The sequence below is a fragment of the Hyperolius riggenbachi genome, chromosome 2 (assembly GCF_040937935.1).
Source record: "Hyperolius riggenbachi isolate aHypRig1 chromosome 2, aHypRig1.pri, whole genome shotgun sequence".
Classification (NCBI taxonomy): domain Eukaryota; kingdom Metazoa; phylum Chordata; class Amphibia; order Anura; family Hyperoliidae; genus Hyperolius; species Hyperolius riggenbachi.
In genome coordinates, this window is record NC_090647.1 from 429,682,338 (window position 1) to 429,704,115 (window position 21,778).

The following is a 21,778-nucleotide window of genomic DNA, read 5'->3' on the forward strand; positions in this document are numbered from 1 at the left end:
TGTATGATTCAGAATTACCATACCATAAGTGCACCTAGACAAAAAACAGGTGTGGAATGTACCCTAGCTTATGTTACTTATCTTTATATTGATAACCGGCCACTGGATCTTGTTTCAAAGGGCAAAAGGGTTTATTTACATATGTACAAGTTACAGCATATAAAATATATTATTACATAATTGCGGGCTCAGTGTACTCAGTGTAACTTTTCAACCCATACGCACCGCATTCGCTAGCTGTGCCCCGGATCTATTATCATCCTAAGTCCATATCAGCGTTGCAAGAGAGAGAGAGAGAGAGAGAGAGAGAGAGCTTCCCAAGAACCGTCTTTTATCTGGATACAACAGGTATGCAACAATAGCCCTTGCCTGTAGCAGTTTTGTTTGAAGGAACTAGGTGGGGGCTGTAGTTAGTTCCAGTTGCGGCCAGCCAGCCATTGTACAAAACCTGACAAACGGGCTTCTGTAAGCTAGGGGTCCTCTGCTGAGTCATCCAGGGATGCTTGTAATTACCGGAAGACCATGCCATTGTTTACTGTTTGTTACCCATTCATATGCAAAAGTTGTGTGGCTGTAAAAGGTCATTTATGAAACAAAGGCTTTAGGAAAGGTTCAGGGAGGGTGGGTAAAAAATCAAAATCAATTTCCAGTAGTTCTGCGCCTGCGCAGTAGAGCCCGGAGGACGTTCGATGACGTCAGAGCGCCGGCGTGGGACGCAGAAGTTCCGGGCCTTGGAGTGCAGAAGAGCCCGACCTGGCAGCCGGCCTGGCCAGGTCGGGCGCGCCACCGGAGACCACCGGGAGCCTGCGGAGCGGCGGCGAGGGCACCTCCTGCCTGCCACGGGCTGGAGGAAGCCCCAGGTAAGTGGAAATTGATTTTTATTTTTTACCTACCCTCCCTGAACCTTCCCTTTAAGGCCCGGGCTGATCACTGCAAACCTCTCATAGCAACATACTGTAAATGTCCAGACATGCTTCTCCATGAAGGCACACATAAAAAAATATGCAAAATAGGACACCAGGAAAAAAATTATACTAAACCTGGGGCGTCCATGGTGCAGGGGCGTCTTGTGGGCTCCCTCCCCCCCCCCCCCCCCCAAAAAAAAGACACTGAGTAACACTGTTTCAATTCCATAACATTTTAATGCAATGACAATGTCCATGGTGATGCAATGAACGTAGTGTGAAAGAAGACCCTTTTTGACCCACACAAGATTCATTGGGAAACTGATTTAAATAAAAGTCTGGTCTAGGTCTAGGAAAGCAAAATAGTAAATTCTCTTTCTATTATATTCCTAGGTGGTGCTGTATGGAAAGTGCATTATGTGACGCCTGCTTTTTACCCAGAAGGTGCAGTGGGCTGCTATCATACAATACTCTGCGGCTGTGAAGAGAAAGATGTCATACACCATGAGCCACCTCTGTTATATGAACTGTCATCTGATCCTTCAGAATCCAACCCGCTTTCATCCCAGACAAGTTCATATTATAAAGAGGTGCTGAACAGAGTGAAAACTGCAGTAGCTGAACATCAGAAGACAATCAGTGTGGTTCCCCAGCAGCTATCCTTCTACAATAATCTCTGGAAGCCCTGGTTGCAGCCATGCTGTGGGAGGTTTCCCTTCTGCTGGTGCGATAAAGAAGAAAACAAAGAAATGAATATAATATAACAAGTTTGACTCTGTATTTTTTTAATCTTAGTAGAAATTAATGAAACTGGGGCTCAATTATCAAGACTGGTACAAAAAAGTGTAAAGTCACATAGTTGCACAGAGCAGGATTCTGCTATTTAAGAAAGCTTAGAAGTCTATTTCTAAAGGTGACGATCATCAAAAAAGTGACAATATTACAGTGGAAACAGCACTTTTCAGACTACTATATTCATAAAAGTGGCATTTCAGCAATGTTACCATTATTATTTATTTTGTCCTAGCCGTGTTCAAGTTAAGGTGAGTGCCAATCTCTTTCAAGTGGGGCATGCTATTTAGTAAAAACCCACTTTGCTGCAGATTACAAAATGTATGGGAGAGCTGGCAGGCACACGTGTTAATGCTGCAAATTGCTGGCAATGGTATACACCCAGTCAAACTATGTGCTCAAGACAAATACAAGCGTTCATGCAAAAACTCAGAAGAACAGAAAAAGTCTGGCACTATAGTTTAATAGTAGCATAGTGACACTGAGTGGCAGAATACAAAAAATTGCATCGCAGATAAATGTTAAACAAACTGGATGATACATCAGTGAAAACATGTCATTATGAAAAGTGTCCACGGCTATACCTGGATGATGGTGGGAGGCAGCGGGTGTGGGTGCCAGTTAGGTGCACGGCCTAACGACCGTTTCTCATGGCCTATGCCAAGCTTCTTCCGAGGTGAGTGCACAAAGTGTAAGAACGCCAGCTATTGCTAGACATGCATTTAACCCCGCTGGCGTTCTTATACTTTGTGCACTCACCTCGGAAGAAGCTTGGCGTATGTCATGCGAAACGGTCGTTAGGCCACGGACATCATAGATATGGTGCTCTTAAAGGGACCCTGAGCACAGCGCATGGGTATGCATTTATGCATACCCACTAATACTTTAATACTTAAAGAGAGTATGAATCATCCCTAAATCACTGTTTTTATTTCACAATCCTGTTAGGCATGATTGCCCTACTTGAAACGCCGCATCCCTGCGGCTGCAGTCTCAATCAATCCCCCCCCCCCCCGAAGATTAGCAGATCGCTTCCTATAGAGGCAGAGCATTTGTGCAGTAGCTCTGCCTCTTCTCCGTCAATCTGCGTGGATCTCTGCCTTTGCCCGCCCCTCTCAGTCTTCTTTCACTGAGAGGGGCGGGGAAAGGCGGCGATCATCGCAGATTGATCGCCCAAAGCTCTGTCTCCCTCGGGCAGCAAAATCCTCGACCAGGAAAGTCGTGGATTTTTGCCCTGTGATTTTGAGGGGATTAATTTAGATTTCAGCCGCGGGGATGCAGCGTTTCAGAGGGGGCAATAATGCTTAACAGGATTGTGAAGTGAAAACAGTGATTTAGGGAGGCTTCAGAGTCTCTTTAAAAATACCCCCTCAATTACTTTGCCTGTAGTAAAGCTCTCTGCCCCCTGGCTGGGCCAGTGTAAATTACCTTGGCCACTCTCAGCAAAGTCATGCTGTGACCCCCGAAGCGAAAGTTTAGTCATGCGTTCTGCGCATGCTCCGACTTCCGTCATCCTCCTCTAAGCTTATCCCTGCACCAGCAACAGGTCATTGTGCTAAGTGCAGGAGAGGAGTTTCGAGGTCACAGGGCGACTTTGCTGAGTGTCGCCGGCCCCAATGTACGGTAATTTACACCGGGCGTACTGGGGGGCCGAGAGCTTTACTATAGGGGTGGTAAGTGAGGGGGTATTCTTAAGTATTAAGTATTCATGGATATGCTTACATGCATAATACCTATGTGCTGTGCTCAGAGTCCCTTTAAGTGGCAAATAAGAAATAGACTGTATTAGAGCAACCCTGCTGTCAAATTTTTTTTTTCTTCACATAAAAAAAGAAAAGATAAAAAAAAGCCTTTGTATTGCTATTTACTAGTAATTACTGGAAATTTATGTGGCATTTAGAATTTTTGTTAATTTTGATAGTTGTCCTTTAATATATAATAGGCCCCTTAGATATAATTATTTAAATGGTGATCCCTATTGGCATAGATTGTAGTGTTAATTTAACAATTTATATCATTATTAATTACTGGTACCTGGGTTTTTTTTCCCACACTTACAGCACTCTCTTGCTTGAAATTATTGGGAAAGTAATTTTACTGCCGGCCACAAAGGGGAGCCCTGGTTCTACCACCTACACGTTATATTATTCTTCCTGTCTGTGTCTCGGGGATGTCGCTGCTACTACTATTGGAGAAGACAGGGAAAGGGGAAATTTTCGAGAATCTGTTGTGTGCGCTTACCATGACACCCAGAATGTAACTGCTGTGACGTGTCACCTCCACTGCGTATGTACACTGTCTGTTAGCCCGTCACGTTTGCGGCTGACTGTTATCCTCCCTACCCATCCTAACTATCCTATGACCGATGGTAGTGTATGGTCAGAACAAATGCTGACTGTCTGTGGGGGGACTATATTAGCATGAGGTAGGGGGAGTGGATTTAACTTTGTACAGGGTGTGATAAGGTTTCCTATCTTTTGAAGGTAATTTGTCAGATTCAAGAGTCATGCAGTGTGACTTATTTAACACATGTTTATGTATGGTGCAGATACATGTTTTGCAACTTGATATAGAGACTATGAAATAATTCACATCCCACACTGTTCCTAAGCAGAGTGCACAATCTAATGGTTAATGAGATGCAAATAATTCTGAGTTGATGCAAAAATTAGGCAAATTGTCTATGCAGCCTCAAAAGAGACAAATCATATCCCACCTCAGTTTCATTTCACTGGTCCATTTTCAAGCTGCATATTGTATAAAATGTACATAATTCTGTATGAAGCATAATTATTTGCATCCCACATTGATCGTCCCTACAAGAGATGGGATCTAAAATGAAACTTGCCAGATTTTCCTTTTACTCTGCAGGAACAGGAATTACCAGTGCTGAACCAGATCTTTGTACAGAGCTAATCAAGTTCGGAAAGCTATTTTTTAGTAAACCCCCTTGGCGTTATGATTCTTTCCGGATTTTAGGATCTAAAAGTGGTGCAATTTTTTGATTGAAAAAAAAATTCATGCTGCTAGGGCTATCTCCAGCAGCCCAGCACTCACTCACCTCCCTTGAATCCAGCGCTGCAGTTTTCCCTCCGACCTCTGGGTGGAGCTCTTAACCATATAGTGAGATTGCCAGTTGTCGTCATGACGACAGACAGCAATCTCACCAGGGGGAAGCAGAGCCTCGGAGGAGAGGAAGAAGAATGGCGGCCGCCGGGAGGTAAGTTAAACCAGCCGCTGCACGCATTACTCTTCATAGACTTCCGGCTGCTGGGAAGAAATTCACCTAAATTGTCTGATTGAAAAAAAATTTGTTTAAAAGAAAAAATCAATCAAAAATTTCAGTTGGATAGGATGGAAATTTTTCAGCGAGGTGGATAAATTTGGGCACCGCTGCAGGCACCCGTGTAAAACGCCGCTAATATCGGCTATAACAGTAAATTTGCCAGAGTCACCCAATAAAATAGCAGGCATCGGAACTGCCCACTATAGAAACAGCAGCTATAAATAGTGGGTGCTACGGCACCCGCTATTGTTATATTTATAGCTGCAGTTTCTATAGTGGGCGGTCCAGGCGCCCGCTATTTATCGGGCAACTCCGCACCCAAATTTACTGCTATAGCAGATATTAGCTGCCTTTTACATGGGTGCCCACGGCGGCACCAAGTGTGACCCCTCACAGCAACTCCTGTCAATGATGGAATACTCTTTAGTGTTCTGCCCCCCTCTGATTTGATTTTATATTAAGTCCTGTCTAGGGAGTTTGCCCACCTGTAGTCTCTCTGTTCTTAATACTTACTCATCGTATCCCTTCTCCAAGAATCTCTTAAGAAGTGTTTCACTTTGCGTTAAATAATCCTCCATGTAGGTGCAATTCCGTCTTATTCTTACGAATTGGCCCCTGGGGATATTTTTGAGCCAATTGTTATGATGACAGCTTCCCATAGGGATAAATCAGTTCCTGTCTGTACTTTTAAAATACGTCCTGGAGGTCAGCCCAGTTATACTGATCTCTGGCCAAACTTGATTCAAGTCTTCACAAAACTGCCTTAGTGATGTTTCTGACCCTCTCCATACAAAGAAGAGGTCATCAATGAACCTTGACCAGGATACCACCTTATTATAAAGGTCCATCTCTTGAACCCGCTTTTCCCACTCCCCCATGTACAAATTGGCTACACTAGGTGCAAACTTGGCACCCATTGCGCATCCTGTCTGTTGCACATAGAATGATCCTCCGAACCAAAAATAATTATGATTGAGGGAGTATTCTAGTAGTTTGATAATGAAGTTGGTCTGGGCTTCCTATAAGGAACCGTCCTCATCAAGGGTTTCTTTAATTATTTGTAAACTCTTGCTGTGGGGAATTACTGTATACAGTGAAGCTACATCACCTGTGACTAGAAAGTCTGCTTCTTGTATGTCCAGCTGTTCCAGGCATTGCAACATGTGCTTCGTATCCCTAAGCAGGTTGGGCATTTCTGCTACTCTAGGTTGCAGGAAGAGATCAATGTATTACATAGTTACATAGTTACATAGTTATTTTGGTTGAAAAAAGACATACGTCCATCGAGTTCAACCAGTACAAAGTACATCTCCAGCCCGTCCCCCACATACCCCTGTTGATCCAGAGGAAGGCGAAAAAACCCCCACAAGGCATGGTCCAATTAGCCCCAAAAGGGAAAAATTCCTTCCTGACTCCAGATGGCAATCAGATAAAATCCCTGGATCAACATCATTAGGCATAACCTAGTAATTGTAGCCATGGATGTCTTTCAACGCAAGGAAAGCATCTAAGCCCCCTTTAAATGCAGGTATAGAGTTTGCCATAACGACTTCCTGTGGCAATGCATTCCACATCTTAATCACTCTTACTGTAAAGAACCCTTTCCTAGATAAATGGCTAAAACGTTTTTCCTCCATGCGCATCTCATGTCCTCTAGTCCTTTGAGAAGGCCTAGGGACAAAAAGCTCATCTGCCAAGCTATTATATTGCCCTCTGATGTATTTATACATGTTAATTAGATCTCCTCTAAGGCGTCTTTTCTCTAGACTAAATAAACCCAGTTTATCTAACCTTTCTTGGTAAGCGAGACCTTCCATCCCACGTATCAATTTTGTAGCTCGTCTCTGTACCTGCTCTAAAACTGCAATATCTTTTTTGTAATGTGGTGCCCAGAACTGAATTCCATATTCCAGATGTGGCCTTACTAGAGAGTTAAACAGGGGCAATATTATGCTAGCATCTCGAGTTTTTATTTCCCTTTTAATGCATCCCAAAATTTTGTTCGCTTTAGCTGCAGCGGCTTGGCATTGAGTATGATTATTTAACTTGTTGTCGATGAGTACTCCTAAGTCCTTCTCCAAGTTTGATGTTCCCAACTGTATCCAATTTATTTTGTATGGTGCTAGACCATTGGTACGACCAAAATGCATGACTTTACATTTGTCAACATTGAATTTCATGTGCCATGTATGTGCCCATATAGCCATCCTATCCAGATCCTGTTGCAATATGACACTATCTTCCTGAGAGTTGATGATTCTGCACAATTTTGTATCATCTGCAAAAATAGCAACATTGCTCACTACTGCATCTACTAGGTCATTAATAAATAAATTGAAGAGCACTGGACCCAGTACAGACCCCTGTGGGACCCCACTGCTAAAAGTCTCCCATTTTGAGTACGATCCATTGACCACAACTCTTTGTTTTCTGTCCATTAGCCAGTTCCCTATCCATGCACACAAACTCTTCCCCAGTCCTTGCATCCTCAACTTTTGCACCAGACTTCTGTGGGGAACAGTGTCGAAGGCCTTTGCAAAGTCCAAGTATATCACATCTACAGCATTCCCAATATCCATATTAGCATTCACTACCTCATAAAAGCTGAGCATGTTAAACAGGACCTGTCTTTAGTAAACCCATGTTGATGCTGAGAAATAAGATTATTTTCTACTATGAAGTCATGTATAGTATCTCTTAGTAACCCCTCAAATAGTTTGCATACAACTGATGTTAAGCTTACAGGTCTATAATTTCCTGGATCAGATTTTTTGCCCTTCTTAAATAATGGGAAAATGTGGGCTGTACGCCAATCCACTGGGACTCTGCTAGTTGCAAGAGAGTCACAAAAGATAAGATAAAGGGGCTTAGCTATAACTGAACTTAATTCTCTTAGGACCCGAGGATGCATGCCATCCGGGCCAGGTGCCTTGTCTATTTTTAATTTATTTAGTCTTGCCTTTACTTCTTCCTGCGTTAAGTATTTAATATTACAGTTAGAAGATTGAGACTCTTCTGCCTCTGTAATTTGCAACAGTGCTGTTTCCTTTGTGAAGACAGAAGCAAAGAAAGCATTTAATAACTCTGCCTTACCTTGGTCATCCACCATTGAGTTCCCACCCTCATCCTTTAGGATTCCTATACAGTCAACCTTTCTTTTTTTAGAGTTGATGTACTTGTAAAACTTTTTTGGGTTAGATTTGATATCCCTAGCGATTTGATTTTCAGCTTCGAACTTTGCCAGCCTAATTTCTTTTTTACAATTTTTATTGCACTCCTTATAATTGCTTAGTGCAGCCTCAGTCCCCTCCTGTTTTAGGACCTTATAGGCATTCTTTTTCCTCTTCATTTTATCCCTAACCTTTCTATTCATCCATAGAGGCCTTTTTTTATTCCTAGACATTTTGTTTCCATATGGGATATACATACTACAATATTGATTGAGAATACGTTTAAAAGCTTGCCCGTTCCCTTCAGTGTCCTTCCCTTGTAGTACATTATCCCAGTTCACCAAACTTAGTGCCTGCCTAATTTGATTGAACTTTGCTTTTCTAAAATTCATAGTTTTAGTGGTCCCGCTGCCCCGTGGCCTATCAGTCACCAGATCAAACATTATCATGTTGTGATCACTATTTCCCAAATGTTCTTGAACCTGCACATTTGATACATTATCTGGTCTATTAGAAATGATCAGATCCAGTAACGCATTCCCCCTAGTTGGTTCCGTTACCATTTGAGTCAAGTAATTGTCCTGTAGTGCTGCCAGAAATCTGCTGCTTTTACCAGAATGGGTAGCCTCAATACCCCAGTCAATGTCTAGAAAGTTGAAGTCGCCCATAATTATGACCTCATTTTTACTTGCAGCTTTTTCAATCTGCTGTAGTAATCACAGTTCTGCAGCTTCATTAATAAGAGGTGGTCTGTAGCATACCCCAATAAGCAATTGGCAACTTTTATTTCCACCATGAATATTTACCCAAACGGACTCCACATCTTCGCAATCTTCCTCCATCTCATCGTAGAGGACAGCTGTAAAAGAACAAAGAGACAAACCCCTCCACATTTTATTCTTCTACCCTTTGCGTTAGGGACCCCATCCCACTCACTATGGGTCGTCCCGGTGGGTTCTCGAGATCTTCATGTATTTTGGGGTTACAGTAAATGACCGGGATCCTAGGAGTGGTCAGGAGGAGGTACTTGAACTCATCTGTGGTGATGACGTTATCTTTCTCACCTTTCAAAAGTATTTGTTTCAATCTATCCTTATAACTGGTAGTCGGGTCTCCCCTCAGTTTTTTATATGTTAAAGGATCCTCCAGAATTCGTGACATCTCCGTGGTGTACTGTTCCTACTCATCACTACTAACCCCCCCTCACCCCCCCCCCCCCCCACACACCCCGTTGTCTGACGGTTTTGATATAAGATCTTTATTATCCACCACACTTTTAATTTGTTCCTTAATCTGTTTATTTCCTTCTACCCTTTTGAGTTGCATCTGATTCAGGTCATTAAGAACAGCCCTTTTAAATGTCTCTACCATATTGTCTTTACTATTATCTTGTGGATTAAAAAGCGATCGGTTCATCAGATTAGTGTGTACATGTTGAGGTGGAGGATTTACTCGATTGCTGGGGCCCTCTTTACCCAGAAAATACTTTTTAATATTTAGCTTCCTCGTATATCTTTGAATGTCAAGGTATGCTTCAAATTTATTCATTGGTTTTGGGGGGGCGTAGTTCAGTCCCTTACCTAGCAGTTTATTAATAGTTCTATTGTGCCTAAAGTGGTAGTATTGAGTTCCATATCTATCCTGCTTCTGTGGGTATTTAGGGGGTCTTGCTTGTTTGGGACTTCTAGGCCATCTCTGCCAGTTAGGGTTCTTTGGGAGGATCCACGATCTTCCCTGTGGGGTTGCTGAATCCTCCATCACAACTTTTCGAGTATCAGGGTCAGTTGATTCCTGTCTTCTCATTGTAATCTGATCCCTATTATTAGATTCCTGGGGTGCACTGTTTTTTTCTTTCTCCTTATTAGCATGTTGTTCAGCTACTTGAATTTGCCATCTGTAGGCTTGCTGGGTTCTGTAGTCCTTACAGTCACTAGAGTATCTTTTTTGTTTAATATCCATGATTTCCTTTTCATTGTTAGCCAGTACCTTCGTGAGGTCATCCATTTTAATTTGATACTTCTCCTCACCTTTGTGTATTTCCATTTTTAATTTTAACTCATCAATATCATTTTCTAGTCTATCTAGTCTATTTTGGCTAGTCTTTTTTAGTAACCCCACCCCACATTGATTGAGGTATTCTCCCAGTTCTTTATCACTGTCAGCATTATTTACCCCATCATTTATGACTAAATCCCATCTGTAACGTTTAGGGACTATACCTTCCTCTGCATAGGAGTTTAAGCTAGTGTAATCCCACCACGTAGTCTGTTCCTTCAGCATAAGATTGTGTAAAACTTTAAACTGTGCTTCTAAATCATCCGGGTTGTCTCTTATGGTGCTATCCTTAGAAAAAATGGTTTTGAGATGAATATTCCCCCTGGATCTAAGCATAAATGCATCCATTATTATCAAAATATCAGGACTAGGCTGCAATGTGAAAATAGCTGGAAACTATATACTGTACAACAACAATCAATATAAAACGCTGCGCCACAGTCCACAATAAGTATATGCAACAGTTATTTGACCAGTCACTGGGATCGCTGCAGAGAGTCCATTTTAAGGATGATACGGTATACAGTTACAGCTGCGCTCTCCAGACCTGCAACACATATAAGCTCCACATAGGGTAATAACATTCAGTCCATGCAAGCTTATGCAGTCCCAACTCCTGCTGCCACAAGTGGCTCGTGCTCCCCAGGTGACAATCACTTCTATATGCCCTCGTCCCCTATGTCTAGATGCTCACCAGATCTAAGCCACCTCAGCTCTCAGGTGGGTCTTAGGCAATGTTTATAAACAGCTCACTCGAATCTGCAAAAAATGATCTCCACATAGGGTAATATTGTCCAGTTATCATTAAATTCTATACTTTAAAGTCACCGTGCTTTCCATAATATCACCATGTGAATGTGCCACTTCAAACACTACATGCCACACTTCTCACCAGATATGGCCCACCTCTAGCTACAGGTGGATAATGCGTTTTCTAATAGTATCCAATCAAAAGCCACTACTCTTCTCTGTTTAAAATACCTTCTCTCAAGGTTTCTCCTTTTAATCCAGTAAAATTATCTCAAAAAAACATAAAAATGCCACATAGCATAATACTGTAACCAATTGCCTCTGTGCGCTTAAAGAATCTCACTTACGCATCCAGAGTTTGGTTCAGCATATCACAAAGCCTTAGGTGCCAATGCCCATCCACCTGGTACTGTGTGCCACTCGGGTGTCCGCGGTGTTTCCGTCCCGTTTCTACCCTCAGTCGCCGGGTTCGTGATCGTGCGCACTTCTAGTATAGACCGGCCGGTCCGTTCGCTTCCTGATGTGCGTACGACGTCAGACGCTAAGCTCCGACCTACGAGTGTTTTGTCCTCGCGCCAGACTCATCAGGGGCTCCGCCTCCTGATGTCTGACGCCATATTACATAGTAGCTGCCGTGCTGATGATTGGTCAATCAGCTGGAGTGCGAGATGGGCATTGTTTACATAGATTCTGCTTGCGCAAAAATTGATCAATGCATTACAAAACACATTAAGTCCACATACATTAATTATTTGCTAAATGTCACTCTAAAATTAATGCTAAAACCAATAGGTTATATTACAGCCCTAAAATCACGCCATCTAGTGTCCTGAAAGTCTAACATAAGCTTACTGATAGAAAGAGTGTATTCCTGCCAACTTGTGGCTGCTTTAAAGTATTACAAGTGATCCTCCGTGATAATATTGTACTGATATTATACTGTGCTAGTAAAGATTGAAATGGGCCTTTGCTGACTGTGCAACTCATATGGATACTGTACCAGAACAATTAAAGAGTCAGTATAAATGAATCCCCCCCCCCCCCCCCCCATGGGGTCTCTATTTAACCCCTTTTGCTCCTGAAAAATTGGTGTGTGAAAAAATAATTAGTAATTGATTGTGCTTAAAATAAATACTTTGCATAAATACTTTGCATTGCATAATCTAGTTGCTGCCGTCCTGTGTGAGCTTCATTGGGCTAAAGTTACTGATGTACACTGCAGGATCACACTATTGCACCAACTGCCTGACCATTTTTTTTACAAAATTAACTCCACATTAAGCCCAGTAAAAATACAGTTAAAACATTTTAAAAAAAGAAGAACATTTATATTGTATATGAACTAGAGCCTAAACTGTCCCAAATGCAGATCAATCATTGGAGATATGGCAGTTGAGATCAAACTCTATGTTCAATCCCTCTGGACTCAAGGTTTTGAGATTAAATATCCATTTACCTTCTGCTTTTGATATTTCTTTCGTAAGGTTTAATCCTCTCCACTCTCTCATATATTTCTCCAGGGCCATGAATTTTAATCCGTCTGGGTCCTTGTTATGATGTAGTTTCAAGTGATTTGATACACTATGGCTTTCCAGACCTTTCTTGATATTAACGTGTTCTCTAATGCGTTTAAACATTTCTCTTGTGGTTCGCCCTATATATTCTAGTCCACATGGGCACCACAGGATGTAGACTACCCCTTTTGTTCTACAAGTAATGCACTGTTGAACCTTGAAAGTCCTCTCAGTGTTTCTGGACACAATCTGATTATCCCGTATCCCCTGTGCTTCCCTGCATCCCAGGCAGTTCCTGCACGGGAAAAAACCCTTTTGCCCCAGCATGTCACATCCTGCTGTTCTAGGTGGTTCTATACAGCTTGACACCAAAGTGGATTTAAGTGTCCGGGCTTTTCTGTAAATAAATTGGGGCTTGTCTGGTAAAACTCTTTTTAATGTTCCATCTGCTTTAATAATATCCCAGTTCTTCTTAATTAGTCTCTCCAAATCTCTGTGTTGTTGATTATAATCAAAAATGATGAAATACTCTTTAGTGTTCTGCCCCCCTCTGATTTGATTTCGTATTAACTCCTGTCTAGAGAGATTGCCCACCTGTAGTCTCTCTATTCTTAATACTTGCTCATCGTATCCCTTCTCCAAGAATCTCTTAACCACTTAACAACCTCTGCCACGCTTATCTACGCCCCTTTAAAATTCACCTGAGTCACAGGGGCGTAGATAGGCAACTCCTGTTTATTTTCCTGCTGTGCGCGATCGCATTCTCGTGCGCGTTCGCGTCCGCGTTCGCGTGCACACGGACGTGCATACGCGTCGGGCACCCGCTGGTCTGTGATTGGCTGATGTGAACATGTGTTCACAAAGCCAATGACAGTGCTTATTCATGCAGAATGTGTGTAAACATTGTATCAGTCACTATGCTGTTACAGTTACTGAGATCACTCGTGAGAGAATCTCAGATAACTAACACAGCATTAGTGACTGATCAGCATCAGTGAGTTTTTTTTAAATAAATTATACCCCCATTAAGCCCATTAACCCTTGCCTCCCTTAAATGTGAAAATTGCTGTGGTTTTTAGGTGAAAAACCCCGTGGTAGAGAAGTGGTTAAGGAGTGTTTCACTTTGTACAGCGCCACGCTGTATAAATAAATAATAATAATAATAGTCCTCCATGTAGGTGCAATTCCGTCTTATTCTTACAATTGGCCCCTGGTGATATTTTTGAGCCAATTGTTATGATGACAGCTTCCCATGGGGATAAATCCGTTCCTGTCTGTACTTTTAAAATACATCCTGGTGGTGAGCCCATTACTTTCTTTTATTATTTGCAGATCCAGAAAGTCTACTTGTTCCCTAGTGATGTTGACAGTTATACTGATCTCTGGCCAAACTTGATTCAGGCAGGGAACACACTTGACAGTTTTCGTACACGTTTTCTGCACAGAAAAACTGAGAACTCATGTTAATCAATGTGCTAGTGCACACTTACTGTGTTGTTCGTACGCAGAAAAAAAACTGACATTCTGCATCCTGATTCTGCACATTTTGGCAGTTTTCTCTATCAATTACATCAGCTGCTGTGAAAAAACGCGCGCGTTTTCCTGCATGGAAACACACTTGGTGTGCAGAAAAAGTATGCAGAAAAACGCGCGCGGAAAACTGAAAGTCAAGTGTGTTCCCTGCCTCAAGTCATCACAAACCTGCTTAAATGATGTTTCTGACCCTCTCCATACAAAGAGGTCATCAATGAACCTTGACCAGGATACCCCCTTATCATAAAGGTCCATCTCTTGAACCCGCTTTACCCACTCCCCCATGTACAAATTCGCTACACTAGGTGCAAACTTGGCACCCATTGCGCATCCTGTCTGTTGCACATAGAATGATCCTCCGTACCAAAAATAATTATGATTGAGGGAGTATTCTAGTAGTTTGATAATGAAGTTGGTCTGGGCTTCCTTTAAGGAACCGTCCTCATCAAGGGTTTCTTTAATTATTTGTAAACTCTTGCTGTGGGGGATTACTGTATACAGTAAAGCTACATCACCTGTGACTAGAAAGTCTCCTGAACGTTATTACCCTATGTGGAGTTTATATGTGTGTTGCAGGTCTGGAGAGCGCAGCAGTAACTGTATATCGTATCATCCTTAAAGGACCACTATCGTGAAAAAAGTAGGCATTTAAAATCTGACAGAACCGACAGGTTTTGGGACAATCCATCTCCTCATAGGGTATTTCAAGGGTTTGCTTTGTTTTCAACAGCATTTCCTGAACAGCAGTTTAACTGCCAAAATAGCAAGGTACCAGCCGGCCTCCCTAATCACTTGCACACTATTATGGCAGTTAGATTTTGCAACTGTTGTTCAGGAAATGCTGTTGAAAACAAAGAAAGCCCTGAGAATCCTCCTTAAAAAAACCTGTCATCTGTCACATTTTAACTGCTTACTTTTTTCGCGATAGTGGTCCTTTAAATTGGACCTTCTGCAGCGATCCCAGTGACTGGTGAAATAACTGTTGCATATACTTATTGTGGACTGTGGCGCAGTGTTTTATATTGATTGTTGTCAAATACTATACTGTCACCATACTTTGTACTAGGCACATAATTAAAATCTTGTGATAACCAAAACAAATAGGTAGATAAAATGTGTGGGTTTTATGTACAGTAACAGTGTTTATAATAAAACTATAGGGGATGAAATTGGAGAAGTAGTGTATTTTTTCATTTTTTCCTTGTTTTTCCCTTTAAAATGCATAGAAAATAAAGTAATTACTAAAAACAAATATCAACCCCCCAAAAACTTGGTGGTGAAAAAAACAAGATATAGATCATTTCATTGTGATTAGTGGTGATTAAGCTATTGGCAAATGAAAGGGATGAGCACTGAAAGGTGAAAATCACTCTTGTCCGTTAGGGTAAAAAACCCTATTGGGTTGAAGTGGTTAATATTGAATTCAATACAAGTTATTATATTGAATTCAATAAAAAAAAAAAAATAGTTTGCCACCAGATGTTGATGACACTGCGTGGCCCTGGCATCATCAACCCCAATCGCCGGGGAACATGTAATTGCCAAGGGAGAAGCAAATCCGCCGAAGGACATGGAAGAGGACACTGGGGAAGCTATCGGAGATACATGACGAGGGATCAGCATGCCAATGGTGAGTAGAGATGGCCCAACCTAGGAGAACTCATGGAGAAGCATGTGATCAGTTTTGTCAGCTGATAGATTTGTAAGGTTCTGATTTGCTGTGATGACTTCCTGGTTTAACACATGATCATGAGCAGCAAATCAGAGCCTTACAAATCTATCAGCTGATATAACTGATCACATGCTTCTCCACGAGTTCTTCTAGACAGGGCCATCCCTAATGGTGAGTATAGGTTAGCCAGGCATAGTTACCCCATTATAGGTTAGCCAAGTATAGGTGTCCCAGTATAGGTTACCCAGGTATAGGTGCCACAGTATAGGTGCCGCAATATAGGTAGCCAGGTATAAATGTCCCCAGTATAGTTATCCAGCTATAGGTGCAACATTATATTGTATCCTTGTTATATCGGCACTTCCAATTGCTAGAACCACATAGAGATCGCTGCTGTCAGTTCCCTGCTTCAGTACACTTTCTTCATATACAATCTATAAACTTCAGCACAGACCTTGTAGTTCCACCACCACACCAAAATAATTAAAGACGCACTTACCAAACTGCGTGGACCTTAACCTTCCTGGCGGTAACCCCGAACGTAGTTCGGGGTTAGCCGAGCAGGAGGTTTTCTCAGGCCCTGCTGGGCCGATTTGAGTAATTTTTTTTTTGCTGAACGCATCTAGCACTTTGCTAGCTGCGTCAGCACTTCGATCGCCGCCGCTCCGCGCTCGATCGCCGCAATCCGCGTCGCAAAACAGCCCCCCCCCTAGACCCCTGCGCTGCCTGGCCTATCAGCGCCAGGCAGCGGCAAGGGGTGGATCGGGACTCCCTTAGACGTCATGACATCGGTGATGTCATCCCGCCCCGTCGCCATGGCGACGGGGGAAGCCCTCCAGGAAATCCCGTTCTTTGAACGGGATTTCCTGATCGCCTATCGCCGGAGGTGATCGGCGGGGCTGGGGGGATGCCGCTGAGCAGCGGCTATCATGTAGCGAGCCCTAGGCTCGCTACATGATTTTAAAAAAAAATAAATAAAAAAAACGGCTGCGCTGCCCCCTGGCGGTTTTTAATAGACCGCCAGGAGGGTTAATTACAGGGTCCAGTCACGTATAAATGGATCAGCAGTGGGTTCTTCTCCTGCTTAATCTCCATTCTATGGTGGATAATTAAAACCACTCCATAAGTATGTCAGTGGCGAAAATACATAAAAGACAAAAATTGCCTCTAAGTGTAGCAGTTGATTCTTAATTTATTATAAAACTATAAAAGCACCATAAAATTACAACATCAACTCACATGTGGGCCCTTGTGACAGGGACCCAAATGATGAATACAGCTTATCAAATTGCAGGACACAGTCCAACCATCAGTCCGCCATGCCCGACCGGTTTCACTAAAAGCTTCTTCAGGTGCTAAAAAGGCGAGGGAGGAGCATACAATACCCACACCGCCCACCATGCTACTCTCACTTTCACAGGAGGCACAGATTAAACCTTGGATCTCCAGCCCTGACTACGTGCCTGCAGCTGCCGGACTCAGGTGGTGAGTGACATCGCCCTCCAGCTCTGCTGAGAGAGGGGACAATTGGGAAGGGAGAGGAGCCGCCTCTGCCACATAAAGCAACTGTAGGCACGCAACTTATAATAAATCCCATCCTGGTGCTGGTTGGTTGAGACTAGCTTCACACATAAAAGGTATCCATTCCTGTACTGTCAGGTTGACAGCATCATTTTTGTATGCGTTTTCTATGTCTTGGTTAACACATTAATTTGTACATTTCCAATCCATTCCTGTCCTGTCTTGTTAGTTTTGCATCAGTTTTGTATGAGTTTTTTATGGCTTGGCTCACACAGGTGTACATGTCCAGTCCAGTCTTGTCCTGCACATTTTGTATCAGTTTTCTATGGGTGTGTTCACACATAAAAGGTGTACAGTTCCAATCCTGTTAGGTAAAACTGATGCAAAACTGAGAGGACAGGACTGGGCTGGACCGAAAATGTACACATTTACACAGCCTTAAGGCTGGTTTACTGTCAGTTATAGCTGAATAAACAACTGATGTGCAGCCCAGGAGAGGGAAATGTTCATATTTCTGTATGGGTCAGTTCACATCTATGCATTATAAGTGAAGATTTTTCACAACGCACTGCTGCAGAATAATTGATCAGTTGAAATTCATCAGTTTTTCATGATTCAGTGTAAACCAGCCCTTAAAGAGGAACTCCAGCCTAAACAAACATACTGTCATTAAGTTACATTAGTTATGTTAATTAAAATAGATAGGTAATATAATCGCTTACCCACCCTGTTTTAAAAGAACAGGCAAATGTTTGATTTCATGATGGCAGCCATCTTTTTGGTGACAGGGAGCATGAGACATAGTTCCAACTGTCCTGTGTCCTGAGCACTTCTCCCAGTTGCTAGGAAACGTGAATAACAACATCGGAAATCCCATCATGCTCTGCACAGCACCAGGGAAAAAAAGGCCGGGCTTTTTTTGTGATGGGCGGAGCTTAGGTAAAAATGCAGCTAAAAATGATGCTTTGGTAAGAAAAACAAAGTTCTGATGCTGTGAAACTGTTAAAGAAACACCAAGCCTTTTCAGTTCTGCTGAGTTGATTTTTACTCCGGAGGTTCACTTTAACCTCATGTTAATGTGTCATGTATAAATACCACTTGTACTTTGTTCTCAAACAGCTACTAACTTTTGCTTGGATGAAATAACACACGCACACAGAAAGAAACGGCTCTGCACATTGGTCAGCTGTTCTGGGCAATGAGCCAATGGAAGCCCTGCATCGTAATATAAAGGAAATGAAGGAAAATTTTCAAGGAAGTATTCATTTCACACAGCTAGACATATCTCTGTAGTACTGAAAACGACTTAGACAGCTTTCAGGCATGTTGCTACAAGATAGAACACAGCAGAGTGGGGGTGTCTAGTAAGTATTACAGCAGATTAGAATGTGCGTGTCAGCATACTTGTTTTGACTGTATAATGTGTGCATGCTGCATGCCTCTAATACAGTCGATAAAGCTGCAGTTGAAAGTTTGTTTTGCAGATATGTAAGAAATGTCATATGCATTCTAAGTAGCTAAAATTAAGCATGTACATTATGTTGGAGTCATGCTGAAAAGAAGATAGAAACTTAGTTCTATTATCCATCAGCTTCAGGACACCTTTTATTGTTAGTATAACCAGGTGCCAATGGCGTAGCAATAGGGGTTGCAGAGGTCTTGACTGCACTTGGGCCAGAGGGGCCCCGAGTGACCCCCCCTCAACCACAGTATTAGCTCTCTATTGGTCCTGTGATGGTAATAATCACTTCTATAGGCGCTTTGAATAGTAGTAATCATGACCAAACTGTTCCCCATCCCCTTCGTGCACATCTGATACTGTGGTTGTCCTTGGAAGGTTTTGGTGCGCTGTATGAATTGTTACGTAAAGAGTGCTTGGGGGGAAGGGGGGGTGGAATTGTAAAACTCGCACTGTGGCCCATAGCACTTTAGCTACGACACTGCCAGGTGCTAATATTCAACCCCCCCCCCCAGCCCGATAGTTAAAAAGCCTGGCGTTCTCCAGTGCACTACTGCTCCCAGCTGAGCAGAATGTGCTCCAATGCCGTCCATGAACTCTGGGCTACAGAGTCGAGGAGTCTGAGACAATTTGGGTACTTGGGGTCGGAGTAGGTGGTTTCATAAACTGAGGAGTCAGAGTTGGAGTCGGATGATTTTTGTACCAACTCCACAGCCCTGCATGAACTCCACCGCTGCTATTTTGTTGCAGTTTCCAGATTCCTAGGCCGTGAATCGCTACCAAATTTACTGTTTCATTTTTAATCCCATACTTTTTTTTTTTTGAAAAAAAAAGTGTTAAATGTAAAGTTTTTTTATTAAAATAATTGAAAAATGACAGGTCTTTTTTTACGTATATATTCTTCTGTCTTGAGACAATATAGTCTTTTGTATACTTCTATCTTCTTCTTGATCTTCTTCAGGCATTTGCATTTATAATCTTATTTCCCCTGCTTTCATTTTTTTTCTGTTCTTTTGTTATTCTTTTCTTATAGCTTGATTGCAGACACTTGCTGATGTACCTCTACTACTACTACTGGGCCCCCCGACACTGCCGCAACTCTTCTGGACACCCCCACCACTTCAACATTTCTGCTGGGCACTCTCAACTCTGCCCTTCCTCAACACAACTCTGCCAGTCCTCCCCCTCTTCCAACACGTACCTTCGCCGGCACCAGGAATAAGGTAACCCTGGAAAAATGATATTTAACTCTCCTACAGGGACTCCCCATTGGTCTATTGATTGCACCAAAGAGGATCAACCCAGAGGATGATTCCTATTGCTTAGATCAAAGAACTAAAGGAAAGCTCTGGCAGCAGACTCAAAGATGCTTTATTTTTTCCAATCATGGCAGTACAAGAAACCCTGGCAAAAGCATCTATGAATTTTCTGAATTTTCTCCTGGAGTTTCCTATTGGTCTATTTACTGTCCAGTGGGATTCCTTCCTATTTAAGAATCCACTTGGTCAGTGTTTAATGCCCAATGGCTAATTCAAAGATACTTTTGCCAAGTGTCTGTGGACTGCCTGTGCAGCATCAGAATGCCATAGGAGCACAACTTGGGTACTACTTTGCAGGCAAGAAAGCTCCCATGCAACGGGGGCACACACACGGCGGGCCATGCATGCGCAACACTGATCAAGCTTACCAGGCCAGCAGACGATTAGGGCAGCCCAGGGAGACAGCAAGGGAGCCTATGGCCTGAAGGTAAGTATGAATTTAACTCATCTAGTTTAGGGCTAATTCACACTACAAGAGCTTTTCTAAGCGCTCGTGATTTCTAAAAGCTCATGCTGTTATCCTATGTGTGTGTTCTCACTGGAGCAATGTGATTTTGTAAAAATCCCCCATAGCATTGCATTAGCAAGAGCTTTCAAAATCACTACCACTTAAAAAGCTCTTGCAGTGTGAACCAGCCCTTAAGGCTGATTTTTCCAGGATTACCTTCTAATTAAAGGGGGCTTCCAGATACAGTCATGGACGAAATTGTTGGCACCCCAGAAATGTTTCCAGAAAATAAAGTATTTCTCACAGAAAAGTACTGCACACATGTTTTGCTATACACATGTTTATTACCTTGGTGTGTATTGAAACAAAACAAAAAATGGGAGGAAAAAAAGCAAATTGGATGTAATGCCACACAAAACTCCAAAAATGGGCTGAACAAAATTATTAGCACCCTTAACTTAATATTTGGTTGCACACCCTATGGAAAAAATAACTGAAATCAGTTGCTTCCTGTAACCATCAATAAGCTTCTTACATCTCTCACTCAGAATTTTGGACCACTCTTACTTTGCAAACTGCTGCGGGTCTCTCTTAGCGCCTTTCCCCAACAGCAATTTTAAGATCTCTCTCCACAGGTGTTCAATGGGATTTAGATCTGGACTCATTGCTGGCCACTTCAGAACTATCCAGTGCTTTGTTGCCATCTATTTCTGGGTGCTTTTTGACGTATGTTTGGGGTCATTGTCCTTCGGGAAGACTAAAGATCTCGGAAGCAAACCAAGCTTTCTGACACTGGGCTCTACAGTGCGACCCAAAATCATTTGGTAACCCTCAGATTTCATGATGCCTTGCACACATTCAAGGCACCGAGCGCCAGAGGCAGCAAAACAACCCCAAAACATAATTAAACCTCCACCATATTTCACTGTAGGTACTTTGTCCTTTTCTTTGTAGGCCTCATTCTGGGATTTTAACAGGATTAATATGAACAAAAATTGAAAAAAAAAACATTATTTCTCAGTTTTTAGTCATTATAATTCATAAACTAAAACATGCTACCATAATTAAAACCCATGTATTTTATTTGCCCATTTGTCCCGGTTATTATACCATTTAAATGATGTCCATATCACATGGCGACAATATATTATTTGGAAATATAAGTGTAATTTTTCTGGATTTTTTTTTGTGTCCGGACTATAATTACAAGCCATTATGTAGTAAAATAACAGGATAATTCCCTTATAAAATACATAATAAAAAAGCTGAGTCCCTAAGGCAACTACGTATTTTTTTTTAACTGGTTTTATTTTTTTTATTTTTTTTTACAAGTGTTGGGTAGGTAAACTTTTAG

The 21,778-nt window shown here is 42.2% G+C and overlaps 2 protein-coding genes across 9 annotated transcripts in view; both read left to right on the plus strand.

Moving 5' to 3' along the window:
* LOC137546907 (arylsulfatase D-like) overlaps positions 1-1,905 on the plus strand; it is a 57,277-nt gene extending 55,372 nt beyond the window's left edge. For all 3 annotated transcript variants that reach the window (XM_068269933.1, XM_068269935.1, XM_068269934.1), the window contains one exon: positions 1,299-1,905. In XM_068269933.1, the coding sequence (XP_068126034.1) occupies positions 1,299-1,669 (371 nt within the window). In that variant the 3' untranslated portion in view covers positions 1,670-1,905. The remainder of the gene's footprint in view (positions 1-1,298) is intronic.
* Positions 1,906-18,445: 16,540 nt separating this feature from the next.
* LOC137544537 (arylsulfatase D-like) overlaps positions 18,446-21,778 on the plus strand; it is a 110,449-nt gene continuing 107,116 nt past the window's right edge. For all 6 annotated transcript variants that reach the window (XM_068265628.1, XM_068265623.1, XM_068265626.1 and 3 more), the window contains exons 1-2: positions 18,446-18,562; positions 19,691-19,880. The gene's annotated coding sequence lies outside the window, so the exon portion shown is untranslated. The remainder of the gene's footprint in view (positions 18,563-19,690; positions 19,881-21,778) is intronic.